This window comes from Desmodus rotundus, chromosome 6 (assembly GCF_022682495.2).
Source record: "Desmodus rotundus isolate HL8 chromosome 6, HLdesRot8A.1, whole genome shotgun sequence".
NCBI classification, from domain to species: domain Eukaryota; kingdom Metazoa; phylum Chordata; class Mammalia; order Chiroptera; family Phyllostomidae; genus Desmodus; species Desmodus rotundus.
The window spans coordinates 4,170,692-4,192,825 of NC_071392.1; the positions used below are offsets into that span (position 1 = coordinate 4,170,692).

The 22,134-nt window shown below is 44.5% G+C and overlaps 1 protein-coding gene across 6 annotated transcripts in view; it reads left to right on the forward strand.

Annotated features, from left to right (window-relative positions):
• The window catches only part of IMMP2L (inner mitochondrial membrane peptidase subunit 2), a 614,910-nt gene that overhangs the window by 47,209 nt on the left and 545,567 nt on the right, over positions 1-22,134 (forward strand). For all 6 annotated transcript variants that reach the window (XM_053926192.1, XM_045197291.2, XM_045197292.3 and 3 more), the window contains one exon: positions 2,876-2,979. In XM_053926192.1, the coding sequence (XP_053782167.1) occupies positions 2,876-2,979 (104 nt within the window). The remainder of the gene's footprint in view (positions 1-2,875; positions 2,980-22,134) is intronic.

The following is a 22,134-nucleotide window of genomic DNA, read 5'->3' on the forward strand; positions in this document are numbered from 1 at the left end:
GTTTGTCATCTCTTTGATTTGAAAAGATTGCTTGTTCTGTTTGGAGCGAACACAGCCATCTCCACAGGGGAAGCAGGCTGTGCTGTTTCTAAGTAATAATGGGCTTTACTAGTTTTTCCAAAACAGCACCATCCATATTATGTTTTCTTAAATTTTTCCTATAAATTTTTCATTTTGAAGTTGGTGCATTCTTTTTCTTCTCAAAAGTTGTTTTAGAAAACTCAGGAAAACTCAGGAAAAAAAATTAAATTGCTTAATTGAAGTACAAGGAACTACAGTTTTTATGATGCTATAAAATAGTTTTCCAGTTCAGGAAAGTGTTCCTTTAAGATAAGTGTGAGTCATATTCCTCTCTTCGTATTCATGAATGAGCAGTAAAGAATAAATGTATTCTGTTGTGATCAGCTTGATGTCATTATGGAAAATAATAAAGCACTGTTCATTCCTAATCCTTAAATTACCTAACCTGATGCAAAACAAGAGATTTCTTACTAGACTTATCTTGAATATGTTTCCATTGAAAGAGATGTAGCCATTGTTTAGATAATATGTGTTGCTTACGAACCCTCTTACTTAAATATGCTTTTTAAAACCTTTCATCTTTTGAACTTTAAGCTATAGAAATACTTCTATCCAGCCCCTCTCCTGGACGTGCAAATATGGATAAGACATGATTTCTGCATTCGAGAACCTCTCAGTAGAGTGAATGAGTCATGTGTAGGCAGCTGCCTATCACAAGGTTTCAGGAACCATCCCTGAAGTTGCCGTGAAGTGGGAAGAGAGCACAGGTGGGGGAAGGATGCGCTTACCCTTGCGGAGGGGAGGAAGGGTCAAAGAAACCTCTGTTTCCTGTGTGAAATCAACGTGGTCTTCCAGGTGTTGACTGACGATTCTAATCTCTCACTGTTTGAATCCGACACGCTCCCTTCTGGGGTTCTTTCCCGCACGGATGGGTCTTTTGCTCACAGTTAGTATTAGAGAAGCAGATAGTTGAGTCATTCTGAAAGGGACAGTTGGATCCAAGTGTCAGGATTTGGGTCTGTGGGGATTCCTCCGTCCCTGCCCCGGAGCACCAGGATGTCATGTCCTAATTTGTGCAAGGAAATTGCACGTGGTGGTGGTTGTTTTTTAAGGATTCTCAGAGACCTTAAAGGCCTTCTGAACAGAGGGAAAGTCTGATGATGAGAGACTCAAAGAAAGTTAGAGATGGAGGATGACGCAGGAGTGTTCTAGTAGGGGGCCGGGTGAATGGTCTACGGTTAACTAACGAGGGTGACATTTATTTGGGGACTGGCGTGGACAATGATCTCCGTTGTTGGTATGTTAATGGGGGAGTCTTCCAGAATTTCATTAATTATTTTTTGATTCTTCCCAGTCAACATTGTTAACCATCTTAAGTGATCAGGTGTCAAGAACACACATGAGGGACAATTTATTCTCAATATGCTCGTAGACTTTTGCAGAGAGCGACAAGGCAGTGATTACAATACACACTTGGATGTGCTGTGGTGGAAATAACCACGGGTTCTGAGGGGAGCTTGGGAGGGTTGGTCGCCCAGTGGAGTCTGAGGACGGGAATGGGGAGGAGAGAAGAGGCGTGTTAGGAAAGAATTCTTCTGAGCGTCCGCCGTGTGATTCCAGGATTTTGAAGGTAGGAAGGGGGAAAGAGTGGGAAACATTTCAGGTGGAAGTATTTGCTTCTATGTCGAGGCCTCCTCACTCATGAAGGACTCGGGGACCTGTGGAGTGGTTGAAGTCTCCAAGGACACCTGGGAGGTTTCAGGCACAGAAAGCCAGGGCGTCAAATACAAGGTCATGATAACGGCCCAGCATGAAACGTCTGCAGTATTGTCCATCTTTGTAGAAAATCCACAAATAATTCCAGGAATCTTTCAAGAAAGAGATGGTCACTTGGGCTCCAGGGACCGGCCGTGTAGTGGCCAAGGTCATGTCCTCTCCTGCCACCATCCCCGGTGTGGGGGAGAGCTGGGCACGCCTTGTGGTTTGGCCCCTCCCCCCACACAGACGTTCCCCTCGTGACACTCTAAGGGACCCTGTGGCCTCCATGGTGAAAAGGTTGCCTCATCTTCCTGAGTCCTCCGTCCCACCTCCCCCACTCAGGCTTGTCCTGTACCCGTTCACTTTCGCTGCACCCCCGTGCGGTGTCAGGTGGTAGGCGTCATGCTTCCTCACTCAGCAATTTATGCCTGATGGCCCCTGACCTTCAGGTGAGTCTGTGCTCAGAATGTTTCTCCGTTCCTGCCCCGCCTGCCCTCGGGCATGTCAAGGCTTGTCTGATCCCAGGGCCACGGCCACTTACGAGGCCACCTTATCCCGGGACCAGGACCCTTGCTGCCTGCTCTCTGGGGAAAAGAGGACAACATGGGGAATTCCCGTGTTTTCCATGCTTGTCCCAGTGTGTGTTTCTTCTGCTCATTTCACCGCTTCCTGTGGGCATTTCCTGGTTGGGTTGCGATGGCTCTTTTCCCCCATGGAACAAATGCCCTGTGCTAGTGTGGAATTAGCTCCTGTTTGGATCTTCTGTTGGGAGGGTTGATTCGATTCCTCCTCATGTCTCTTGCATCCCTCTTAAGGCTCTCCATACCTCGTTACTCGAGTTTAGGGAGATTTGAATAACTGGCACGTTCTCCTTTCCAATCAGCACTGGGCACGTATTTTTCCCCTGGTTCACTGTGCAGAATCCCGATGAGCTCCTTTGAAAACTCATCATTTGCTGTTACTTTAGAGCAGCAATTTATTGAAAGTGACTATGTTAGAGATATTTTATTGCTCCGCACAGAGCTGTGATGCGCAAGGCACCACGAGGACTGAAAAATACAAATGAGAGACATGTCTCTTTCTCCCTGTGTTTTAGCCCTGTTTGAATCCCGGAGGGAGCCAGTCATCCGACGTGGTGCTTCTGAACCACTGGAAAGTGAGGAATTTTGAAGTCCAGCGTGGTGACATTGTGTCCTTGGTGTAAGTAGATCAGAAGCATACTGCATTTGTACATAAATTATAATGATGTGGTTTAACTGGTAACCTGCTAATACCATATTGTCAATCACTAAATTGTAGGTACATTTAAAATGGAATGTGTTTTCAAAAATCAATTTTAAAATGGAATGATGCTATAAAACAGAGTTTTTCTTTTATATTTAAAATGTATCTGTTGATTGACCTACTTGGATTTGGTAAAAAGTATTTAATGAAGTGTTGATTGGAAGTTATTATACTGATGATTAAAATACATGTATTTGGTATTAGTTTCGGTGATTTCAAAATTTTGCATCTTGGAAGCAATTTTTTAATCTCATGTTTTATTACTCAGTGTAGGCACAAAATGTTTCTAGAGTATGATAAATGTGATGAGCAATCTGGTGACATATCTGTTTGGTGACTATCTATGAGTACTTTAACGGACAGGAGGAAGTTTGGAAGACTGCTGTGCTGGAGGCTTTTGTTCGAGACCAAAGGTGGCGCTGTTGCTCTGTAAAAGTAGGACCGCTGGTCAGGAACACGCATTTTATTCCAGCCTTAATGGGGAAAAGGAACGTCAAAGTGTGTATAATTGACACAATGATATAATCCATAGTCCCCGCACGTGCTTGCATGGTCTAGATTTGAGATTTTTGTTTGTTTGTTTTCAAAGTAAATTCACACTGAGAAGACTGCCACAGAACTTGCCTTATTTCTTCTGGTTTCAGCCACTTGGAAAAATGTTTTCATGTGATTCCGTATTATTCCAGTTGGTGCACTGGGGTAGCAATTAACTGAGCTGTTCTTGCCATTTATTTTGACAATAGTAAAATCCCATCATTTGGGGGAAGACTTGAATTTTATATTTCTGATTCTCGAATGGGAATGACTGTTTCTTGTTGGATGGTATTTATAATTGTTTGCTGAAAGCAAACCGTCATCTACTCGTTGACACTTACCTTTCACGTGTGCTTTGTGGAAACAGGTATTTTGTAAGTGTGTCTCTGTCCAGCCTGTTCGACCTGGCTGCGTTTGAACACGTGTGAACTAATCCGGTTAGTCACTAATGGAACGAGCACATTGGAGTGGAGTTTTGTGTGGCAGACGTCCCTCATGCTCTGGGGCCCCTTCTGTGCTGTTAGCCGGCTCTTCGGAGGATACTTCCAGTTTGTCATTGACAGGGCTGCTTTTGCAGCCTCCGTGGCATCCCCTTCCATGCCGGGTTAGCCTGTTGTGCACTCATTTTTCTTTTGCCTTTGGTTTGTCAAGGGTACATCCTCACTGAGTCGGTGATGGCGGGGGTGCCCACCCAAGTGAAAGAGGTCACGCTATACACAGACAACTGCGCATTGTTTTTTCCATTAGAAACACGCTGACTGTCTGTCAGCCAGTGAATATGAACAGGTAATTGTGGGGAAAAAGGCTCCTTGAAATACAGGGTCGCATGGTCCATGAAAGTACCCCAGCCTATCATATAGTACTTAGAAGACAAGGAGAGAGAGCACTGTTCTTTTCTGTAAACATTAATTATAGACATTTTTATTTACTATATACATTAATTTCAAAAAGGGTATATTCAAATTGATGTTGAGAGAATACATTATAGCTCCTTTGGCTGAACTGTATTTTTAATGAGTTAGTTATGTGCTTTATCTGTCTTGTACAAATAACAAATTTTCTTTCACGATGCTTGTTGCTAGCAGGAGCTACTACATAAAGGAATGCTTACTGATTGGCATTGTATTATTTAGCAACAAATAGTTAAGTATCGATTGTCACTTCCTTGGAGAAATAAAAAGTCATCCTAAATTCTTCTTTAGCATGATCTCATACTATCAAAGATACTGTTTAAAGTGTGTTTTTACTTTTATGAGCAAAAATGCTTTCTAGACACATCTTTATATCTTTATATATTTTATAGACTGCTTCATTTGAAAAAATTGATGTTGGCTTGATGAATGCCCATAATATATGTTTAATTCACATCAAAAACACCGAATATTTGCCTTTCTTACAAAATGCATCAATCTGGTCTTAACTTAGACAATAATTGTCAGCATTACATTGGAATATCCCATCTGCTTAAGAAATGCATGACTCATCCAGAAATGAATGACTAAAATTTGAATTTATATTTATTCTAAATATAAAATGTAAAAAATACAAATCAGTATTAAGGACACATTTCATTGATATACAATTCATCTTTGCAAACAAGATATTATGACAATTTGTATTTTAAATAGTCCTGGAATAGCATTTTGTGTATTCTATTCAGAGTATGCGGAGACATAGCATTTCTACTACATTATATATGCATTTCTCAAACACTTTTCAGTGCGCATATTCATACTTAAATTAGCAGGGCTTATGCAACTTTGTAACCAGAATACTAATGAAAAGAATAACAATTTCATTAAAAATGCTAGCACTTTAAAAGACATGAACTTTCTAATAAGAAAACACTGCAGTAAATGTAGGATTTTACTTAGAGCAAAAATGGTGAAGGTGGTTTGATGGGAGGCGATAGAAGGAAGGGTCGAGGCTGCTTATGTATACAGAGCAATAGGGGCATTATCTGGGGAAGCGGCAGGGCGGGAAAGGCAGCAAGCTTTGTACAAAGTGTACTGATACTAGAGACGTTTGCTCGGCTCATTGCCATGTGCTATGTTGTGTATCTATGTGTGTGTGTGTATAAATGTATACAGGTACATATATAATATATGCTTTAAGATCAGTGTTGGTCTTGCAATAAGCACTTCCAAGGGGAGGGTCGAGTGCATAGTACGGATTCTTTCCTGGCGTACTGTGCCAGTGTACTCAGACTCCAGGTGCTATGATGAATGAAACAAAACATTAATGCTGTGGGGAGAAGAAATCACGTGTGAACCAATGCAGCCTCTGCCTCACACGGAAACCCTTTCTGCATTTACCCGTTTTCTATGAGCCTGATTCACTGTGAGCTGCAGAGACAAAAGCTGGAGCAGAAGCACCCGTCCCTTTGAGCTCCGCTGTTTCTTAAAGCGGGGTGTCTGGGTTGGGGTGGGGGTGCGGGCTGCAACGTGCCTCTTGGCCCCTCTTCCTTATCTTTTGCTGTCACTTTCTTTCTGTAAGAAGTTGACCTCAGGGGACCTTGTTTCAGCCTATTATTCAGTAATGCCAAGGTCAAAAGGAACGTTTACTTAGTATAGTAACAGGACTGGGCAAGAGAACATCGTTTGTTCTCAAGTGCTCAGTATTACTAAGTATGTAGGTGACATCACACTGTCTTAGTGGATTTGCAAACTAATAGTGGTGATTAAGGTGGATTCTCTGCACCTTGGAATTGACTTTCTATTAGCCTGTGTCATGGCCTTCCTGTAGTCAGCTCAGCGTGTGTAGCGCTGTTTTCCAACAACGTATCAATGAACATCTATTGGGACAGCATCAAATAATCGCATTTAAAAGTGCATTAACTTTTTATTGTGAAATATTAGACTTGAAGTTATAAAAACAGTATAGAGTTCCCATATATCCCCCCTAATATTTTTTGAAGCTTCTTTGGGGGAATAACTGACAAATAAAATTATAAGACATTTGAAGTATACACTGTGATGACTTGATATACGTAAGCACTGTGAGAGGATTCCCCCGGTGCGTCAATGAACACAGTCGTTATCTCACATACACACCTTATTGGGGGAGGGGTGAGAATATTTCGGTTTTGCTCTCAGGAAATTTCGCCTATATCATACAGTGTTAACAACTGCAGTCTTCGTGGTACCCATTGGATGCTCAGACTTCGGTCCATCTTGTACCCGCTAACACTACTATTACACGCAACCCCAGGACAGTCACCGAACCCAGGAAACTGACACTGTCCTGTTAACTAACCCATAGACCTCATTTGAGTTGCCACTTTTCCCAGTAATGTCCCTTTTCTAGACCAGAGCCTCGGTTGTTCTTTGTCCTTTTGACCTTCACACTTTTGAAAGGTCCTGGCCTGTGGCTCTGCAGAATGACCCCCACCTGTTTAATTTTCGAGTCTACCTTCTGATGGAGAAGCATTGCTGTTGCCCGTGGTTTCTGAGGCAGCTGCAGCAGGTGGTGACAGTGGGGGTGGGGGAGGGGACAAGGCCAGAGGAGAAGGAAATTCTCAGGTACAGGCCTTTTTAGTTTCTTGGCACCACATACCTGGGTCATGTCTGAGAGGGTCCATGGCTTCTGTAAGTCCACATGGTCAAGTTCACAGCTGTTGGGAATCGAGGAGGAGAGCTGTGAAGGTGGGGGGGCTGTGGTGTATGGCAGAGGGAGGGGGAGCTGAGGGTAGGTCACAGTTTGTATTGCATGGAGACAGCGTTCTCCAAGTTCCTGGGAGGGGAGGGTGGAGGAATTCTCATTCATAAGCACCACTGCAGAGCAGGCCTCGTGCTAGGAGCTCCGTGATGTGATTTGTATCTAATTCACGTAGCAACATCTGGAGATGGTTATTTTTAACCCAGAGAAACTGAGAGTTAGCAGTAGATGGCAAGGAAGTGGCAGAGCGAGAGTCTGGACCCGGGTCCCTTTGACTGTGAGCCTGTTCCAGTACCGTAGGCACACGTGTGGCTGCTGCACACTTGAAATGGGGCTTCTGACACTTGTGTTTTCTCCTCTTCTCTTTTAAAATTTTCATCGAATTTATTGGGGTGACATTATTTAATAAAATTATATAGGTTTCAGGCCGCTTTTTAAAAATAATTATATTGTGGATATATTCAGTCAAGTATCTTATTGAAGTTAATTCCTTTTGTGACTTGGCCAGTAGAAAATTCGAGCTTCCACGCGACACCCTTGGCACGTCTGTCGGACAGCTCTGTGTCTGAACTTTCTTCCGCTGTCCTCTGCTGCACTCCTGGAGCGCGTCTAACGAGGCCTGACGTGTGACGCTCAGGTCCGGGAGGGACCACACTACGGTGGCTGCTACGGTGCAAGGCAGACCCCCAAAACAGGTCAGCACTCTGTGCTGGTGAGAATGTTGGGGTGATCACGTCTCAGATAAAGGGGACAAAGAGAGCAAACAGATTTCCGCAACAGCTTTTATTTATTAACCCCTTATTATTTTCTGATCACTGGGCTAATGCTTCTGTATCCGTTTTTATTTATTATGTTAAAAAATCCAATAAAGTGGATACTGCCGTTACTCCTCTTGGTACATGAGAGCACCGGGCTGCAGAGAGGCGCCGGGATTTCTTTAGGGACCTGCACGACAGAGGCGTGGAGGGCTGAGCGCCTCCCACCAAATCCCATGATCGTCACCGTCACGCAGTAACACGTGAGGATGGGCTGCCTGAGGACACTTACTCCTTCTCCAGTCAGACGTCATTCCGGCCACAGCACTTCTGCGTTCTCCCGTGTCTGCAATGAGGTTTCTGAAGCGGGGGGGTTCCTGAAACGAGCCCTTCGTCAGTAGCAGTAATACTTTGTCATAAGCGTATCGTGTGCCTGCAACGTTGACAGCGGGTTTGTGGCGCCCCAGGTGCTCGCCCCGACAGACAGCTGGTCCCTGTGGCGGCTGCGTCTCTCTCTCTCCCAGTGACCACGAGCAGAGACTTACAGAGCTCTGAGCCAGGAAGTGCATGAAACAGGAAGGAGCCTTTGGAAAGAAAGGATGGGGGCCAGTTCCTTTGTGTCTCCAGTGCTTGTAAATCTTTGCAGGTCCTTTGACCCACCGAGGGAAATTAATTGGAGCCTGCTAAAAACCGAGAGCATGTTTTGAAACAAATGCCCAGAGCAAGAATAACTGAATAATGACCCATAATTACATTAAAAGCCGGTTAGTTTTCTGTTGAACTGGGAGAATATAATTGTGTATACTTATCTGTTCTATCTGCATTGATTCCTAATTTTCTTTTGTTGATAGCCAAATGTTTTTCTGAGGTTGTAGTTAGTATTATACATTTCAGAACAGAATTCCCCAAAGACCGTGACTTAAAAAAAAAAAAAAGCTCAATGGGCAGGGTGAAGTATCTGATCTTGTTTTGGGGTATTTAAAAAATTAATTGTAAAAGTGTTGGAGTGTGGTGTCCTGGGTCACAGTTGATTTTGAAGAGAGATTTAGATTTTGGTACTTTCAATTACGCAGAGTAATCTGCATTCCTTCCTAAGTAGACTTAACAAAGGATGGTTTAAAAGAAAATGAGATAGAACAAGTATGATTGCTATTATTTGACACAGCTTAACTGGCTTTGTAACTGCTATTCATGGACATACAAAGTTGCTTCCCTGAAGGTTGTCTTTAATCAGCTTGATTTCCTTTTCTTTTTTTTTTCACCCGGAAGTTTGCTTTCTTTACTAGAATAAACCCTCCTTCAAAACTTTGCACATTTAATTATACAATAAAACTTTTTTTTTTAGTTCAGAGAAAAGCTGCATTTAGAAATGTTTCAGTGATCATAAATTTTAATTGTGAAGTGGTAACATTTCCCGGTAACTTAACTATAGGAGATATCCACAGCTCAACCCATTTCATAACTCTTACATTTTTTGAGAGATGACTTGAAGTTCTCAAAGAACAAAGCTGCAGAGGCAACATTCTATGAAATAGGGTGTACTTCTGTTTCCCACTGTTTTTATTTTTCTGTGCAAAAGCTCAGCTTCTGAGAACACTGTTGATTTTAAGTGCAAGAAAGCATACACAAAGAAGGAGGTCCAGATACACATGATATATATTATATGTAAAGAGTCCCATCAGGCTGTTGAGGGGGAACTTTTTGAATATATTTTAACATAATAATTCTAACAGATAAATAATTGACTTTTAGAGAAGATACAGCTTAGGTCTCAAGCAGGAACTATAACACATAAATGCAGCCTTTCACGTCTGTACGCCAACCTCCGTTAATATACTTTAGAGCCAGTGAGACACAGGTTCACACACAAGGAGAGGCCCCCAGGATCAGTGTTTGACTCCACTTCCAGCTTTGCTGGACTGAGTTGCCTCAAACGGAGGCCACGCCGGGGGCGGGGGTGGGGTTAAAGTCCCGGAGTGAGGAGAAGCACGGGGAGGTGAGCCCACATTCAGGGCCCCTTCTCACCCTGGTTTATGTGCACTGTGCAGGCAGCCCAGGACGGGAGGCGGAGAAGCCAGGCAGCGGCAGCTCCCATGCGAGGCGCTGAGCAGAACGTTTCACAGCGCTAGGGCATCAGTCACCAGCCAGAGTGCAAGGAGGTGGTGCGTTTAACAGGGACCCCTGCAGGGCTGTAGCCTAGGGGTTAGGGAAAGCTAGACCCCAACTTACAAACATTGAAATGCAGCTTCTTTAGAAACAGAACCACAGAAATGGAGATCACATGGAGGGTTATCAATAGGGGGTTGGGACGGGGAGAGAGGGGGGAAAGGTACAGAGAATAAATAGCATACATGATAGGTGGAAAATAGACAGGGGGAGGGTAAGAATAGAGTAGGAAATGTAGAAGCCAAAGAACTTATAAGTATGACCCATGGACATGAACTATAGGGGGGAATGTGGGAGGGAGGGGGTGGGCAGGATGGAGTTGAGTGAAGGGGCGGAAAAGGGACAACTGTAATAGCATAATCAATAAATATATAAAAAAATGCAGCTTCTTACAAAGTCAGTCCTGATTTTAAGGTAATCTGCCTTTACTTTAACTGTCATTGCCAGAAGCAAGAAAATTCCGTACTCAACACGTGGCAATCAATAAAAAAACACCACGCATGTCAGAAGTCAGGACCAAGAGAAAAACCAAACAGAACAAGAAACAACAGAAAGAATCTCGTAGTGATCTAGCTGTTAGGATGATCAGACATGGGCTATAAAATAATTATAATTAACAGTTAAAATAATTGGTGAAAAGATGGATCATTTCATCAGAGAATCAGATTCCAGGAAGAGAATTGGAAAAAGGCTAGAAATGAGAACTAGTATAACTGAAGGGAGGAACTCAGCAGGTGAGTTTACCAGCAGATGGGACCCAGCTGTGGAGAGGCTGCCTGCCCAGGCGGTAGGTCATTCAGGATATCTGGACTGGAGTCTGGGGGGATGAAAGGATGGGATGTACAGTGAATACTGTAGAGACATCGAGGATGTAGGAAAAAGGTCTCACCCCATGTAACTGGAGTCACAGAACAAGAGGAGAGTGTGAATGGGAGGGGAAGGGGCCGGGAAGCCATATCTGAATAGAGGCCAAGAATTTTTTTCAGAACTCAAGAAACATGGCAACAACCTACAGGTGTGAGAAGAGGTACAACCCCCCTCAGGACAAACACAAGGAAGAACCTCATTTAGGGCACCTGCTAGTCAAACCGTGGAACACCAAAGGGGAAAAACTTTAGAAGGAAGAAAAGATGTGTTACCTTCAAAGAAGCAAAAATAGAGCTGACTTTTCAATGAATGGGAGACAGGAAGCCAGGGCTAAAGGGAAAAAGAACCCGCACCTAGAGTATTGTGCCTGTCGGAACTGTGCTTCCAAGGAGAAGGGGAAGTAAGACTCCTTTCCAGACAAGCCAGGCCCCGGAACGTGGAACACGCTGCGTTGTCCTGTTGGCTTCCTTTACGAGAAAGTAGTACAAGTTTCAAGAAGGCAGCTACAGAGCATTAAGCCCCGAGTGGAGGGGGGCATCTGAGCGCAGGTCTGTGTGTGGCCACCGCCTGTCACAGCCCTGGGAAGCTGGCTCGGGGCCGGGGCGGGCACTGCACTTAGGCAGCACTACCCTGGGCCATTCCCAGAAATGGATTTACCGTGTGAGGGGTGAAAAGTCACGTTATTGTAAGTTCTTACACTTGCACTATGTGATCTGTTAAAAAACAGTCACATTTCCTTAAATAAAATTAGCCCTAAGCTACGTAGTAGGCAGAATTGTGGTCCCCAGGAAGACTGCAGGCCCTGCTGGCCAGGACAATGAATAGGGTGTGTCATTGTGCCCACGAATAAGCTGGGTGGCTAAACGGACTTTGCAGGTGTAATGAAGGTTGTAAGGTTGACCTTTTGTTGACCTTAAGATGGGGCAGGTAGCCTGGCTTATCCAGGTGGGCCCAATGTAATCACAGCGGTCTTTAAACGCAGAGGCAGGGGTGCAGTGAGGGAGGTGCTGCGGGAGTTAGAGAGGAGGGGCTGGTTTAGGGGGGTCAGCGGTCAGGAGCAGAGCAAAGCAGGCTGCCTCTAGAACAGGGGGGTCAAACTCATTTTCACCGGGGGCCACATCAGCCTTGCGGTTGCCTTCAAAGGGCCGAATGTAACTTTAGGACTGTGTAAATGTAACTACTTCTCAACTAGGGGCAAGGGGTTCGGCGCTGCCGCTGGGTAGAAACAAGGTGGAGGGCCGGATTCGGCCCTCGGGCCTGGTGTTTGCCACCTGGGCTCTAGAAAGTCAGAATGACTGCTGACCAAGGCCAGCAGAGAGACGAGGACCCCAGTCCTGTAACCACACAGAACTGAATTTTGCCAACAACCTCATCAGCCAGGACATGGATTCTCCTCATGTCCAGAGGAGGGCCCAGACCAGCTGACACCTTCATCTTGGCCTTCTGAGACCCTCAGCAGAGTGCCCAGCTGGCCTGCCGGACTTCTGTCCTAGAGAGAGGGGGAGAGTGGTGAGTTACTACATACATGCTATTTTACACCCTCCCATTTGTGTTAATTTGTTGGAGTAGCGACTGAAAATGGTGCTGTTGAATGTAAACAGTGCTATTACTATCTGAAAGTGTATAAGGAAATGAACTTTAACAAAAGAGTCTTATCAAATATTTGAAAAACACTGATTTTCTTTAACTTCTGGACTAATTAATGAAAAATTATTATTATCTTTTACATAACACACACCCTCTACCCAACAAGTCCGTGGCACTTGAGTCCGGGACAAGGCCCTGGGAGAGCCTACTTTCAGCTGCACCGCTTGCCCACTGGCTGTGTGGCCTTGCCCAGGTTGTCTCAACTACTCTCCGGGTCAGTTTTGGTATTTGCAAAATAAGAATAGACTAGTTATTTCTGAGGCCTCTTCCATTGAAAAATTGCATACAAATATCTTTAGCGATGGAGAGGGAATATTTAGGAAGCTGGACATCAGAATCAGTCCCTCAGAGTATCAGAAAAAAAGTGTTGCATACTTTCAAAGCTAGAGTCAAAGGTGGTTTGAGAATTTTGAAAGAAGGCCAATCCCGGTGGCACATTAGATGGGAATTGTGGAATGGATGAGCACACTGCACCCCAGGGCTTATTTTGGTCAAAGGCATCGAAGGGATTTATATGCTTGTTAAGATGATTTTTGTTGAAATTACTGAAAATTGAGAAATTAAAAGTTGGTATGCAGATGTTTTACAGGGGGGACAAGAACAAAATCTTTGTCTAAAGTGACTCAAAATAAGTAAGCTATAGCAATCTTATGTTTCCTTACTCCTTGTAATTCATTCTTGGAGTCGAGCTTTTGAGACTGGTGGATAATCTTGTTCCGGTTGTCTCCTCTCTTTGGCCAACGTAAGCTCTCTTTCCCACAGGTGAATGCTCTGCCCACTCATTCTCAGAACGACGCTAGGTTCCGTAGAGCTCCGTGGTTCAGGCCCCAGAAATGGGGGGTGGGGTGCAGTCTCCAAACTGAACTTCACGTAACCTTATTGGACCCAAGGGCAGTGCTCACCCTCCCAGTTTTCTGTGTCTTACGCGCGCTCGCACACACACACACACACGTGCTCTGCAGTGTTGGGTGAGTGGAGGGGTCCTTGCTGGGAAAGGTGTCTCTGGCTGATAAGGATGGGAATAAGGTTGAAGCGACAGCCTCCAAACTCTGTCAGTGCTTTGGAATTCAGGAAAACATTTTTTCTAGGAAGGGGACAGGAACACTCCCCCTCTTCCCCAGGATAATTGCTTTTTTCCCCATATTGTCCCATGTTATGAAAGGTTACTCCTTGCATAATGTAGTGACAGGTTGGCTCCTATTCAGAAGTGTCACCTTCATATTTACTGAAGGCACCACGAGCGTAGGTGTCACTGTATTAAAAACTGTATGGATGGTGAAATTGCTGACATGTTGAAGCTGGCACCGTTGGATTTGGCTACTGGTGTGATCATTATAAGGCTCACTCTGTGTTCAGATGTTGTAAGCTACAGTGCAAAGATCTGTGTGTGGGTCGCTGGAAGGTGACTACGGAGCGTTGTGACATTACCGTAGGGAGCGGTTCAGTGTGAGGAGTAGGTCTCACCTAATTTCACTGTAGAATTAAATATGATTTATTAAAATATTGCAGGTTTATTAAAAATCCATCATTTTCCTGGAGGGTCTTTAAAGAGCAAGAAGAGCTTGAAGAAATACTGGGGAAGCTTTGGTGACAGTGACAGTGTGTTAATTGAGTTGAAAGAAAGTAAAGAATTTATTAACAGAATGGATCCAAAGTTGGCAAAAAGGATTTGTAATAAATCAAGGAGGGGAGTTATTTAATAAAGACAGAGACCAATGATCAGTGAAGGAGGGGGTATGTTTAATGATTCTAAGTGAAAGGTTAAATGGCTTCAGCGAATTTCAGTTTAACAAAGAAGAAGGGAAACAATATGGATAATTAGGCAGTAATAAGATCGTACTGAAAAAAAAAATCAGAAACTCTCTTAGGTGTTCGGGGAATATCGGGTAATGAACTTAACCTACTGCAATTGTCTTCGAACATACATTTTGCTCTAGAAATGGAGGGAGTGATGTTTTTAGTATCTTCGAGGACGTATAATTCTTTAGCACATTTATTGTATGTGGATTTTAAAGTGATAATGACAAAAAAGATTTTTATTCTCTTTGGTTAACCCAATTCTACAGGTGTGTGCGTGTGTGTCATTATTAAAGTCTTCGAAAGATGTTCCTAGATTCTTGGCCATGTTTATAGCTTGCTGTCTTACACGTCTGAGTTGCGGAAAGATGTTGATAATCACTTCCGGAATAACAGAAGGTCTAATTTTACATGGCCTCTGTCCTAACAATGGTTGGAGGAGGGGGATAGTAGCAGAGAAAATGAAGTTCATAGATGATTCCAGATTTGAGGACAGTACGAATATCGAGTTTGGGTGAATCTCAGCTCTGCTGATGCCATGTAGAGAAAAAGTTCATCTGACATATCCCTTATAATTGCAGTTTTTCTTTTGTCACTGATATTCTTAAAATTAGCTTGACTTTTCTTGTATTAGACATCATATCAAATGTAGTTGGGCATTAGATATTCATGTGGGAAACCAATGAAAAAATCTGCCTTTCACAACGCTAGCAGCTTCTTAATAGGTCGTGTCGTGGACTCAAGTGGGTGGTGGCCGGGGGCAGGCACCATCGTCTGCTAAGCAGAGACAGGGACTGCGGTCCAGGGGACCTGGGTTCTGGGCTCACTCTGCCATCAAGACACTGTGTCATTCACCTGTCAGTGAACTTCTGAAGATCTTTTTTCTTTTTTAAAATAAGATGACAGGATTGCATCTGATAATATCAGAGGGGCCCTGTAGCTTGACAGTCCTTTTTCTCTGTGGTCATTTTATTTTCCACACGTGGAGGTGATATTTATTTTACGATGGGGGGCATATCACAGCTTCTACTGAATTCTTCTGTAATACTTTGTTATACTTAAAAGTATTGACAATGTGTTCATTCAGCAAACATTTTCTGAATGCCGACTTGGGGTACAGACCTAGCCACCGTGACACAGCAGTAAAGAAGACAGGTAGGCTGAGCACCTTTCCTCACGGAATCTGCTGTACTGTTGGATGTGTCTTGAATGAGACAAAATTAAAAGCAGGCATTTTCAAAGCTTGCCGAAAAGGTCTCAGGTGGGCTTCTGTGGAGGGACGCTGGCTATTCCGGAAGTCAGCAGGTGTGCTGCGTGGCCGGGGGTTGGGTTGCCCGTTTCTCCCTGCCCCCACCTTCAGCGACTCTGTGTTGGTAGCTGGGTGTCAGCCGTGTTGGTGGGAGTGTTTATATTGAAGGTTGGAAAACACTCCACATCAAGGCTTTAAAACTTAAAACAGTAAGTTGCCTGGTTTAACAGCACCTTGTTGGTTGTCAGTGGCACGCCCGATAGAAAGGCGGGCGGAGTTTCTCTCCGAGTGTGTTTTGCGGTCGGCATGGAACAGAGGCAAAGACGCAGGCTGCGTGGTGAGTGCGCAGAGCCCCACGAAAGGTTGGTAGGATGTGGAGACTGAGCTACGAAGGAAGAGGGGCTGGATTTGAAATGGGATTTCCAAGACGGGGTGTAGATACTTGACCAAAGAAAAGCAAGAGAGTGTGTGAGGGCGTGCGTAAACATTTTGAGGCAGGAGCAAACGTTGAGTGGAAGGAGAGGCAGGTAATCCTGTTGGTGCTGGATGAGGCCTCGACGCTTAGCCTCGTCCAAGCAGAGCACGTCTGAATCACGGACTAGCCTCTACCAGCCGAGTCCCCAACATGGCCAGAGTTTCAGTAGCTGTGAAAAATTGAAGTCCGTCTTTGGGTCCTTGTGACCTTATCCCTCAGGGGCACTTTAAAAAATCCTTTATACCAAATCATAAATTGTGAGGCTGTTAAAGTGTTGCTGATGGTAAACATTTTGCAGCATTTTGGAATGGAATCTACCCCAGGTACCTGTGCCATTTCCTGCCCATCACCTCTAAGTTGCTCTTCATCTGCGGGATTTGACATAAACATCCACACTGTGATTCCAGCCACGCCGGCACGGCGACCCTCTCACACCATGCCGGTTACGCTTTAATGATGACCTACTATGTGCAGTAACCTGAAAGGGGCAAATACAAGCCAGGGAAACCAGAAAACCCCTTTGTGAATGTGCTGAGGCTCAGCTGGCAGTGACACCTGGCCCTGTACTTGAGGGAAGTCCCAGCAGACAGGCTGCCGGAGAAGAGTCCAGAAGGCACTGCCTTTGAAGGTGTTGAGTTTTCGGGCAGCAGGGCACAGAAGTGGAAATGTGTCGATCCAAATGGAAAACTCCTCTCTGGAAACCACTCAGTGCATGCCTGACTCACTACCTAGATTTGCATCAGTTTTTTCTTTCATCTGCACGATGCATCCGCATAGCAGCAGGGACCCAGGAAGTGGAAGCCTGTATTCTTTATTTCTGTTACTCCTGGCAGTGTCATCTGGGAATCCCAGCAGTAGCGTTTATTTGTTAAAACAAACACTGGATGGATTTACAGAATGAAATAAACATGCTGTCTAATCAAATAATCTTTTTTCCATTTTCAGCACTGTATTTTGGAGCAATAACTATACCAAGAAAGTAACTATCATGATTTTGGCAGTTATTAGCTTATTAAACTGTCTAAAAGAATTAAGTACTATGTGCAGTTTGAAGTGATAAATTTATCTTTCAATTTCACATGGAAAATTAGCATGAAAAGAAAATCTCATTTCTGTTTAAGTGTGCCCTTTCTCATGGGGGAAATACAAATAGATTTATAGTCACTTGGAGTCGTGAAGAAATCACAGCCAGCGGTGTTGGTTATAATGACCAGCGAACCAGAGGCGGCAGCCGGCCTTGAACGTAGCAGTCGTATGAGATTTGAAGGTTTCATTGGCAAAGTGGGACTTTAACCTTCTGCCAGAATTTGAAATATGCTCTGTCATCATATACCGTGGCTATGCTTTGAACTAATTCTTGACTTTTTACGAGTGTTGTACTCAGAGCACCTTGATGCTCCTTCTCGCAAATGACAGCTAATAACACAAGAGTCGAGAAGTAAATTCTTTGAATTTTTTCTAGTAGGTTTTTTATAACTTTTTTTAAAAGTGATATATACTCAAATGGATGATATTCACTTTAAAATTAGCATGGAATTGGGTTAAAATAAATTCAGAGTGTATACAATGAAAGTACAACAGGAGCAAAATACTCACGGGTTGACATACCGAGTACTTTAAAACATTAGTTATAGGTTGACTGGTGAACATAGGATGTTATGATGCCCGAGGACATGATTTTAATGTGTTTGGAGGTTATGATTTTTATTGGATGTGGCATAGAATGAGATGTATATAACAGTCATGCTCCTACTGTCTTTTTTTATTCCAACTTTTCAATTTTCACTGACATTTTAAGAAGTGGAATAACAGAAGCAAGGTCTTGGGTAAGTTCTAGTTTTTTTTGCTAAGAAGGCAGATGACCTGAATAAGCCACCTAATCAGTTAGGACCTTCGTTTCTTAAGCTCCGCAATCCTGAAGCTGTCCTGGGTGAGCTTATTAGAAACCTCACTCTGATGGTACATGACGACCGGCACCCACAGAACCTCTGTGAGTTCTGTTCGTATTCTAATCTAGTACCTGTTCACTCTCCAGATGAGGGCTGTCCAGTAGGGATGCAATGCGGGTTCTGTATATAACTTTCAGGTGTCCAGTCGGCATGTGAACAAAGTAAACAGAAATAGGCAAAATTAATTTTAATAATGTATTTAACTCAATATATTTAGAAGATTATTTCCACCTGTAATTGATAATAAAAACATTAATGAGAGGTTTTACATTTTTGAAATTCTAAATCTTGAAGTACTAAGTCTGGAAGATGTGGGGTGGGTTTCCTGGAGTGCACGTCCGCTCCAGCCGGCCACCGCTCGGGGCCCAGGAGCCTCGCTGCGGCCCACGGCCTCTCCATCCAGCCGCGCAGCCGAGGCGTCGGACCTCCTGCCACTCACCACCCACGAGTCCACTTTAGGGACTTCACAGGCATCTTAAATTCCTCCTGCTCCCCTCTTTTATCCCGTAGTGACAGACACTTGCTGTTCCCAGAATCTGTCAGGATTTAGAGCCAAATTGGCATATTTTCTCTGTCTTTATTTTGAAACTTCTGGAAAGAATTAGTAGTGTGTGAATTCTCTTCAGTTCTTTAATTCATTTATTCCCTCAGTCCGCTGAAATCAGACTTCTACCTTCAAAGCTCACAGAAATTCCTTCAAAGAATTCTCAGTCCTTCTCGTCACCAAATTCAGGGGCCCTCGCCCCAGGGCTCTCTGCTGTCCCTGCAGAAGAGGACACTGCAAAGCCTTCCTGCGGGAGCTCTCCCTGCCCGGCGGTATAGGATCCCTGCTTGTTCCGTGGGCTCTCTGTTCGGCTGTTCCGTGCTTGGTCCTCTTTTCCTTTCCCTCCACCCGCGGCCCTTGACTTCTTTCCCAAGCATCACGTGTGCCTGCTGGGTGGATCCACGTGATGAATGGGCTGTGGCATGTCCGGCCCAGCCCATTCCAGACTAGTCGTTTCTCCAGGTGTTATTTGGGTTTTGGTGTTACTATCGTCACAAGGCATAACCAGCAACTCGCAATCATTTTTCACTCCTGCCACTTTGTCCCCACGTACGTACGCTGGGGCACAGAGTCTTTTTGGCTCCACTTGTGAATTGTCTATCGAATGTTCCTCCATTGAGGGTCCGCCGTGCCCCTGTATGTGCTCAGATCCCACTCGGTCTCTCTCTCCTTGACTCTGCGTCCTCTCAGACCTTGTCCATATTGCTGTCAGACTTCTGTTCAGCGCAGCGTGGACAGTGTCGTCTTCCTGCATAAAACGTCAGCTGATTCCAGTTTTCTCACAGGTTGAACGGGTTTGGTAAGTTTTACCCCTCCAGTTCCGCCTTGCAGCTCCCAGTATTCCTTGGAAACCCCAGAGAGGGCCAGCAGGGGCCCACAGTGACTCAGACCTGCGGGGCCTCGGAGTTCAGGCTCCTCGAGCCCTCTGTGCAGAGCAGCCTGTGTCCCAAACTGGCCACTCCCTGCAGGTGGGGACCTCCCCCTTCGAGGGGAGGGAAATCAGTCTGCAAGCCCAGACGACGTGGCTGTGAGGCCCTTCCTCCCGGCCCGTCTCTTCAGGCCCGTCTCTTGCAGTGGATCAGGATCTGAGCTGTGTTACAGGAAACGAGACAGCGATGGCCACAGAGGGAGTGACCAGGAGTAGCTGAGGTGCCCGCTGACCTCCCACTTCCAGAACATGTGCTTCAGGGAAAAACAACAAAATTTAGCAGGTGCACAGAATGGAAACGCTAGAGTTGCTAAGTCCACTCATCCATGGGGGGTGGGGGGTGGGGAATGGCATGGGGAGAAACGGGGTTCAGATCAGTCTGGGCACGGGCTGGCCGATGCTGGCCAGTGCTAGGAGAGGCCGGCAGGAAACCCTGCGGTCCCTTTGGACCCCCAGGTGTGAAAACCCACACAGCAGCATCTGGGGGGCCGGGCCCTACCTGCCCACATGTGAGACAGGTGAGCCCTTGACGACTCTTCTGCTGTTCACTCTAGACGGTCTTTTGTCTGTGTGCCTCTGCCCTGGAAGCTTCGAAGACCTAGAACTGTTTTCCTGATGAGATTCTGGGCTTCTTGATGGTTGGTGGAGGACAGTGTGCATCAGGGCGGGACAGCACTCCCGACAGCACCCCCGTCCTCCCAGTAAACAGGCCCCTCTGGGGGAGCTCAGCGTGTGCGCGGGTAATTGGCAGCTCCCGGGTTGCTCTGTGAAAGAACCCCCGTGCGGTGGTACATCATCCCCTGTGCTGGTACATCATCCCCTGTGCTGGTACGTCATCCCCCGTGCTGGTATGTCAGCCCCCATGCCACTACATCAGCCCCCGTGCTGTAGGTCAGTCCCCGAGCAGCTAGGGTAAGTCACACCCTGGAAAGGAGGACCCACGCGTGCTGTGTTTACGGTTGTGCCTTCTCTACTCGGAAACAAACGCAGAGAGATGTCTTGGTTAGGCTGTGCAGTGTGCTGACTTTTACAGGAAAACAATAGACCCCCTGAGGTAGGAAGTAGGAAGGAACTGGCAGTTAGTAGATGTAGTTGGATGAGAAAGAATGACTTTAGTCGTTACCTATTTCTTAATATTTTTACTGGGGTGGCCAAAAAGTTTGTTTAGTTTTTTCTATACAATGGGTCTAGTAGTGCTTAGTTGCCTTTAACTTCACTAGAAACAATTTTGTTAGATTGTATCGTGACAGCTGTCATATCAGCATTCATTTAAAAATATCAAAATTGGTGAATTTTTGTGCATGTTAATATTGGAGATGGAAGAAGATACACGATACTTTTGGTGTATTAGGCTTTATTATTTCAAGAAACACAACTGAAACACAAAGATTTGTGCAGTGTATGGAGAAGGTGCTGTGACTGATTGAATGTGTCAAAGTGGTTTGTGAAGTTTCTTGGTCCTGTTGACATTTTTGCCCAAAAATTCTTTGCATTGGAAGATGTTTAGCAGCACCCCGGCCTCTCCCCACTAGAAGCCAATGGCAGGAGAGAGCCGACATACTCAACATATCCCAATCAGTTATTGGTAAAAATGAAAAATGTCCTTTACAGGAAAAATGTAATGGACTTTTTGGCCAACCCAATATAATGGCCTGTCTCCTGGCCTCTTTATTGTTCTAGCATATTTCAGTTGGATGAGATATTATTTATTCTTTATAATGCAATGTATTTTTCCACCCAGCCAAATCCTATTATGAACCTCGTGAGTCGGCAGCGGGCTTCCCCGAGGCAGCGTCGCCATGGACGCTGTGAGGAGGGATGAATGTTAATTGGAGAGTGTTACTTCTGGGAGACCCTTAAGAAACACTAAATATGCCGAGGCAGTGATTTTTGCTTTTATTTCTCAAGTATTTGTTTAAAATCTAATTGCCTGATCTGCAAGAAAACTAGAGGTCATAAACGGCAATGAATAAATTGTCCACAGGAATATATTTGCATATAGTAAGAAATGTTTTGCCTTTTTCTCAAAAAGAGAAAAGAGTAATAGCCAATTATCATATTTAAAATGGTAATTAACCTTCTCATCTCTGTAATTCCAAGCAAGTCCAGAGGTAAACTTGGGATCCAGCGTATTGTTTCAGTGTAAACCTCAGACATTGTTGCAAATTTATTCTCTAAAAGCAACAACATTGTGTTTAAGTGTATATGATCAGTGTGACTCGTATAAGTAGGAGAAAAAAGTCAAACTATTTAATTGCAACAAAATATTCTCTTTAAAATGAATATCATCTTTTATAGAATTGTATATCGTTCTGGGCTGTATATACAATGGGAACATTTAGAACTAAAAGGTTTCAAAAGCTTACTTTGTGCTGGGAATTATCCTAAATGCTTTGTATATATTATTTCTTTTAATCCTCCCAATAGCCCTGTGAGGCAAGAGCTGTATAATATTATGAGGAAACTGAGGCACACAGAGGTTAGGTGAATGGCCCAAGGTCAC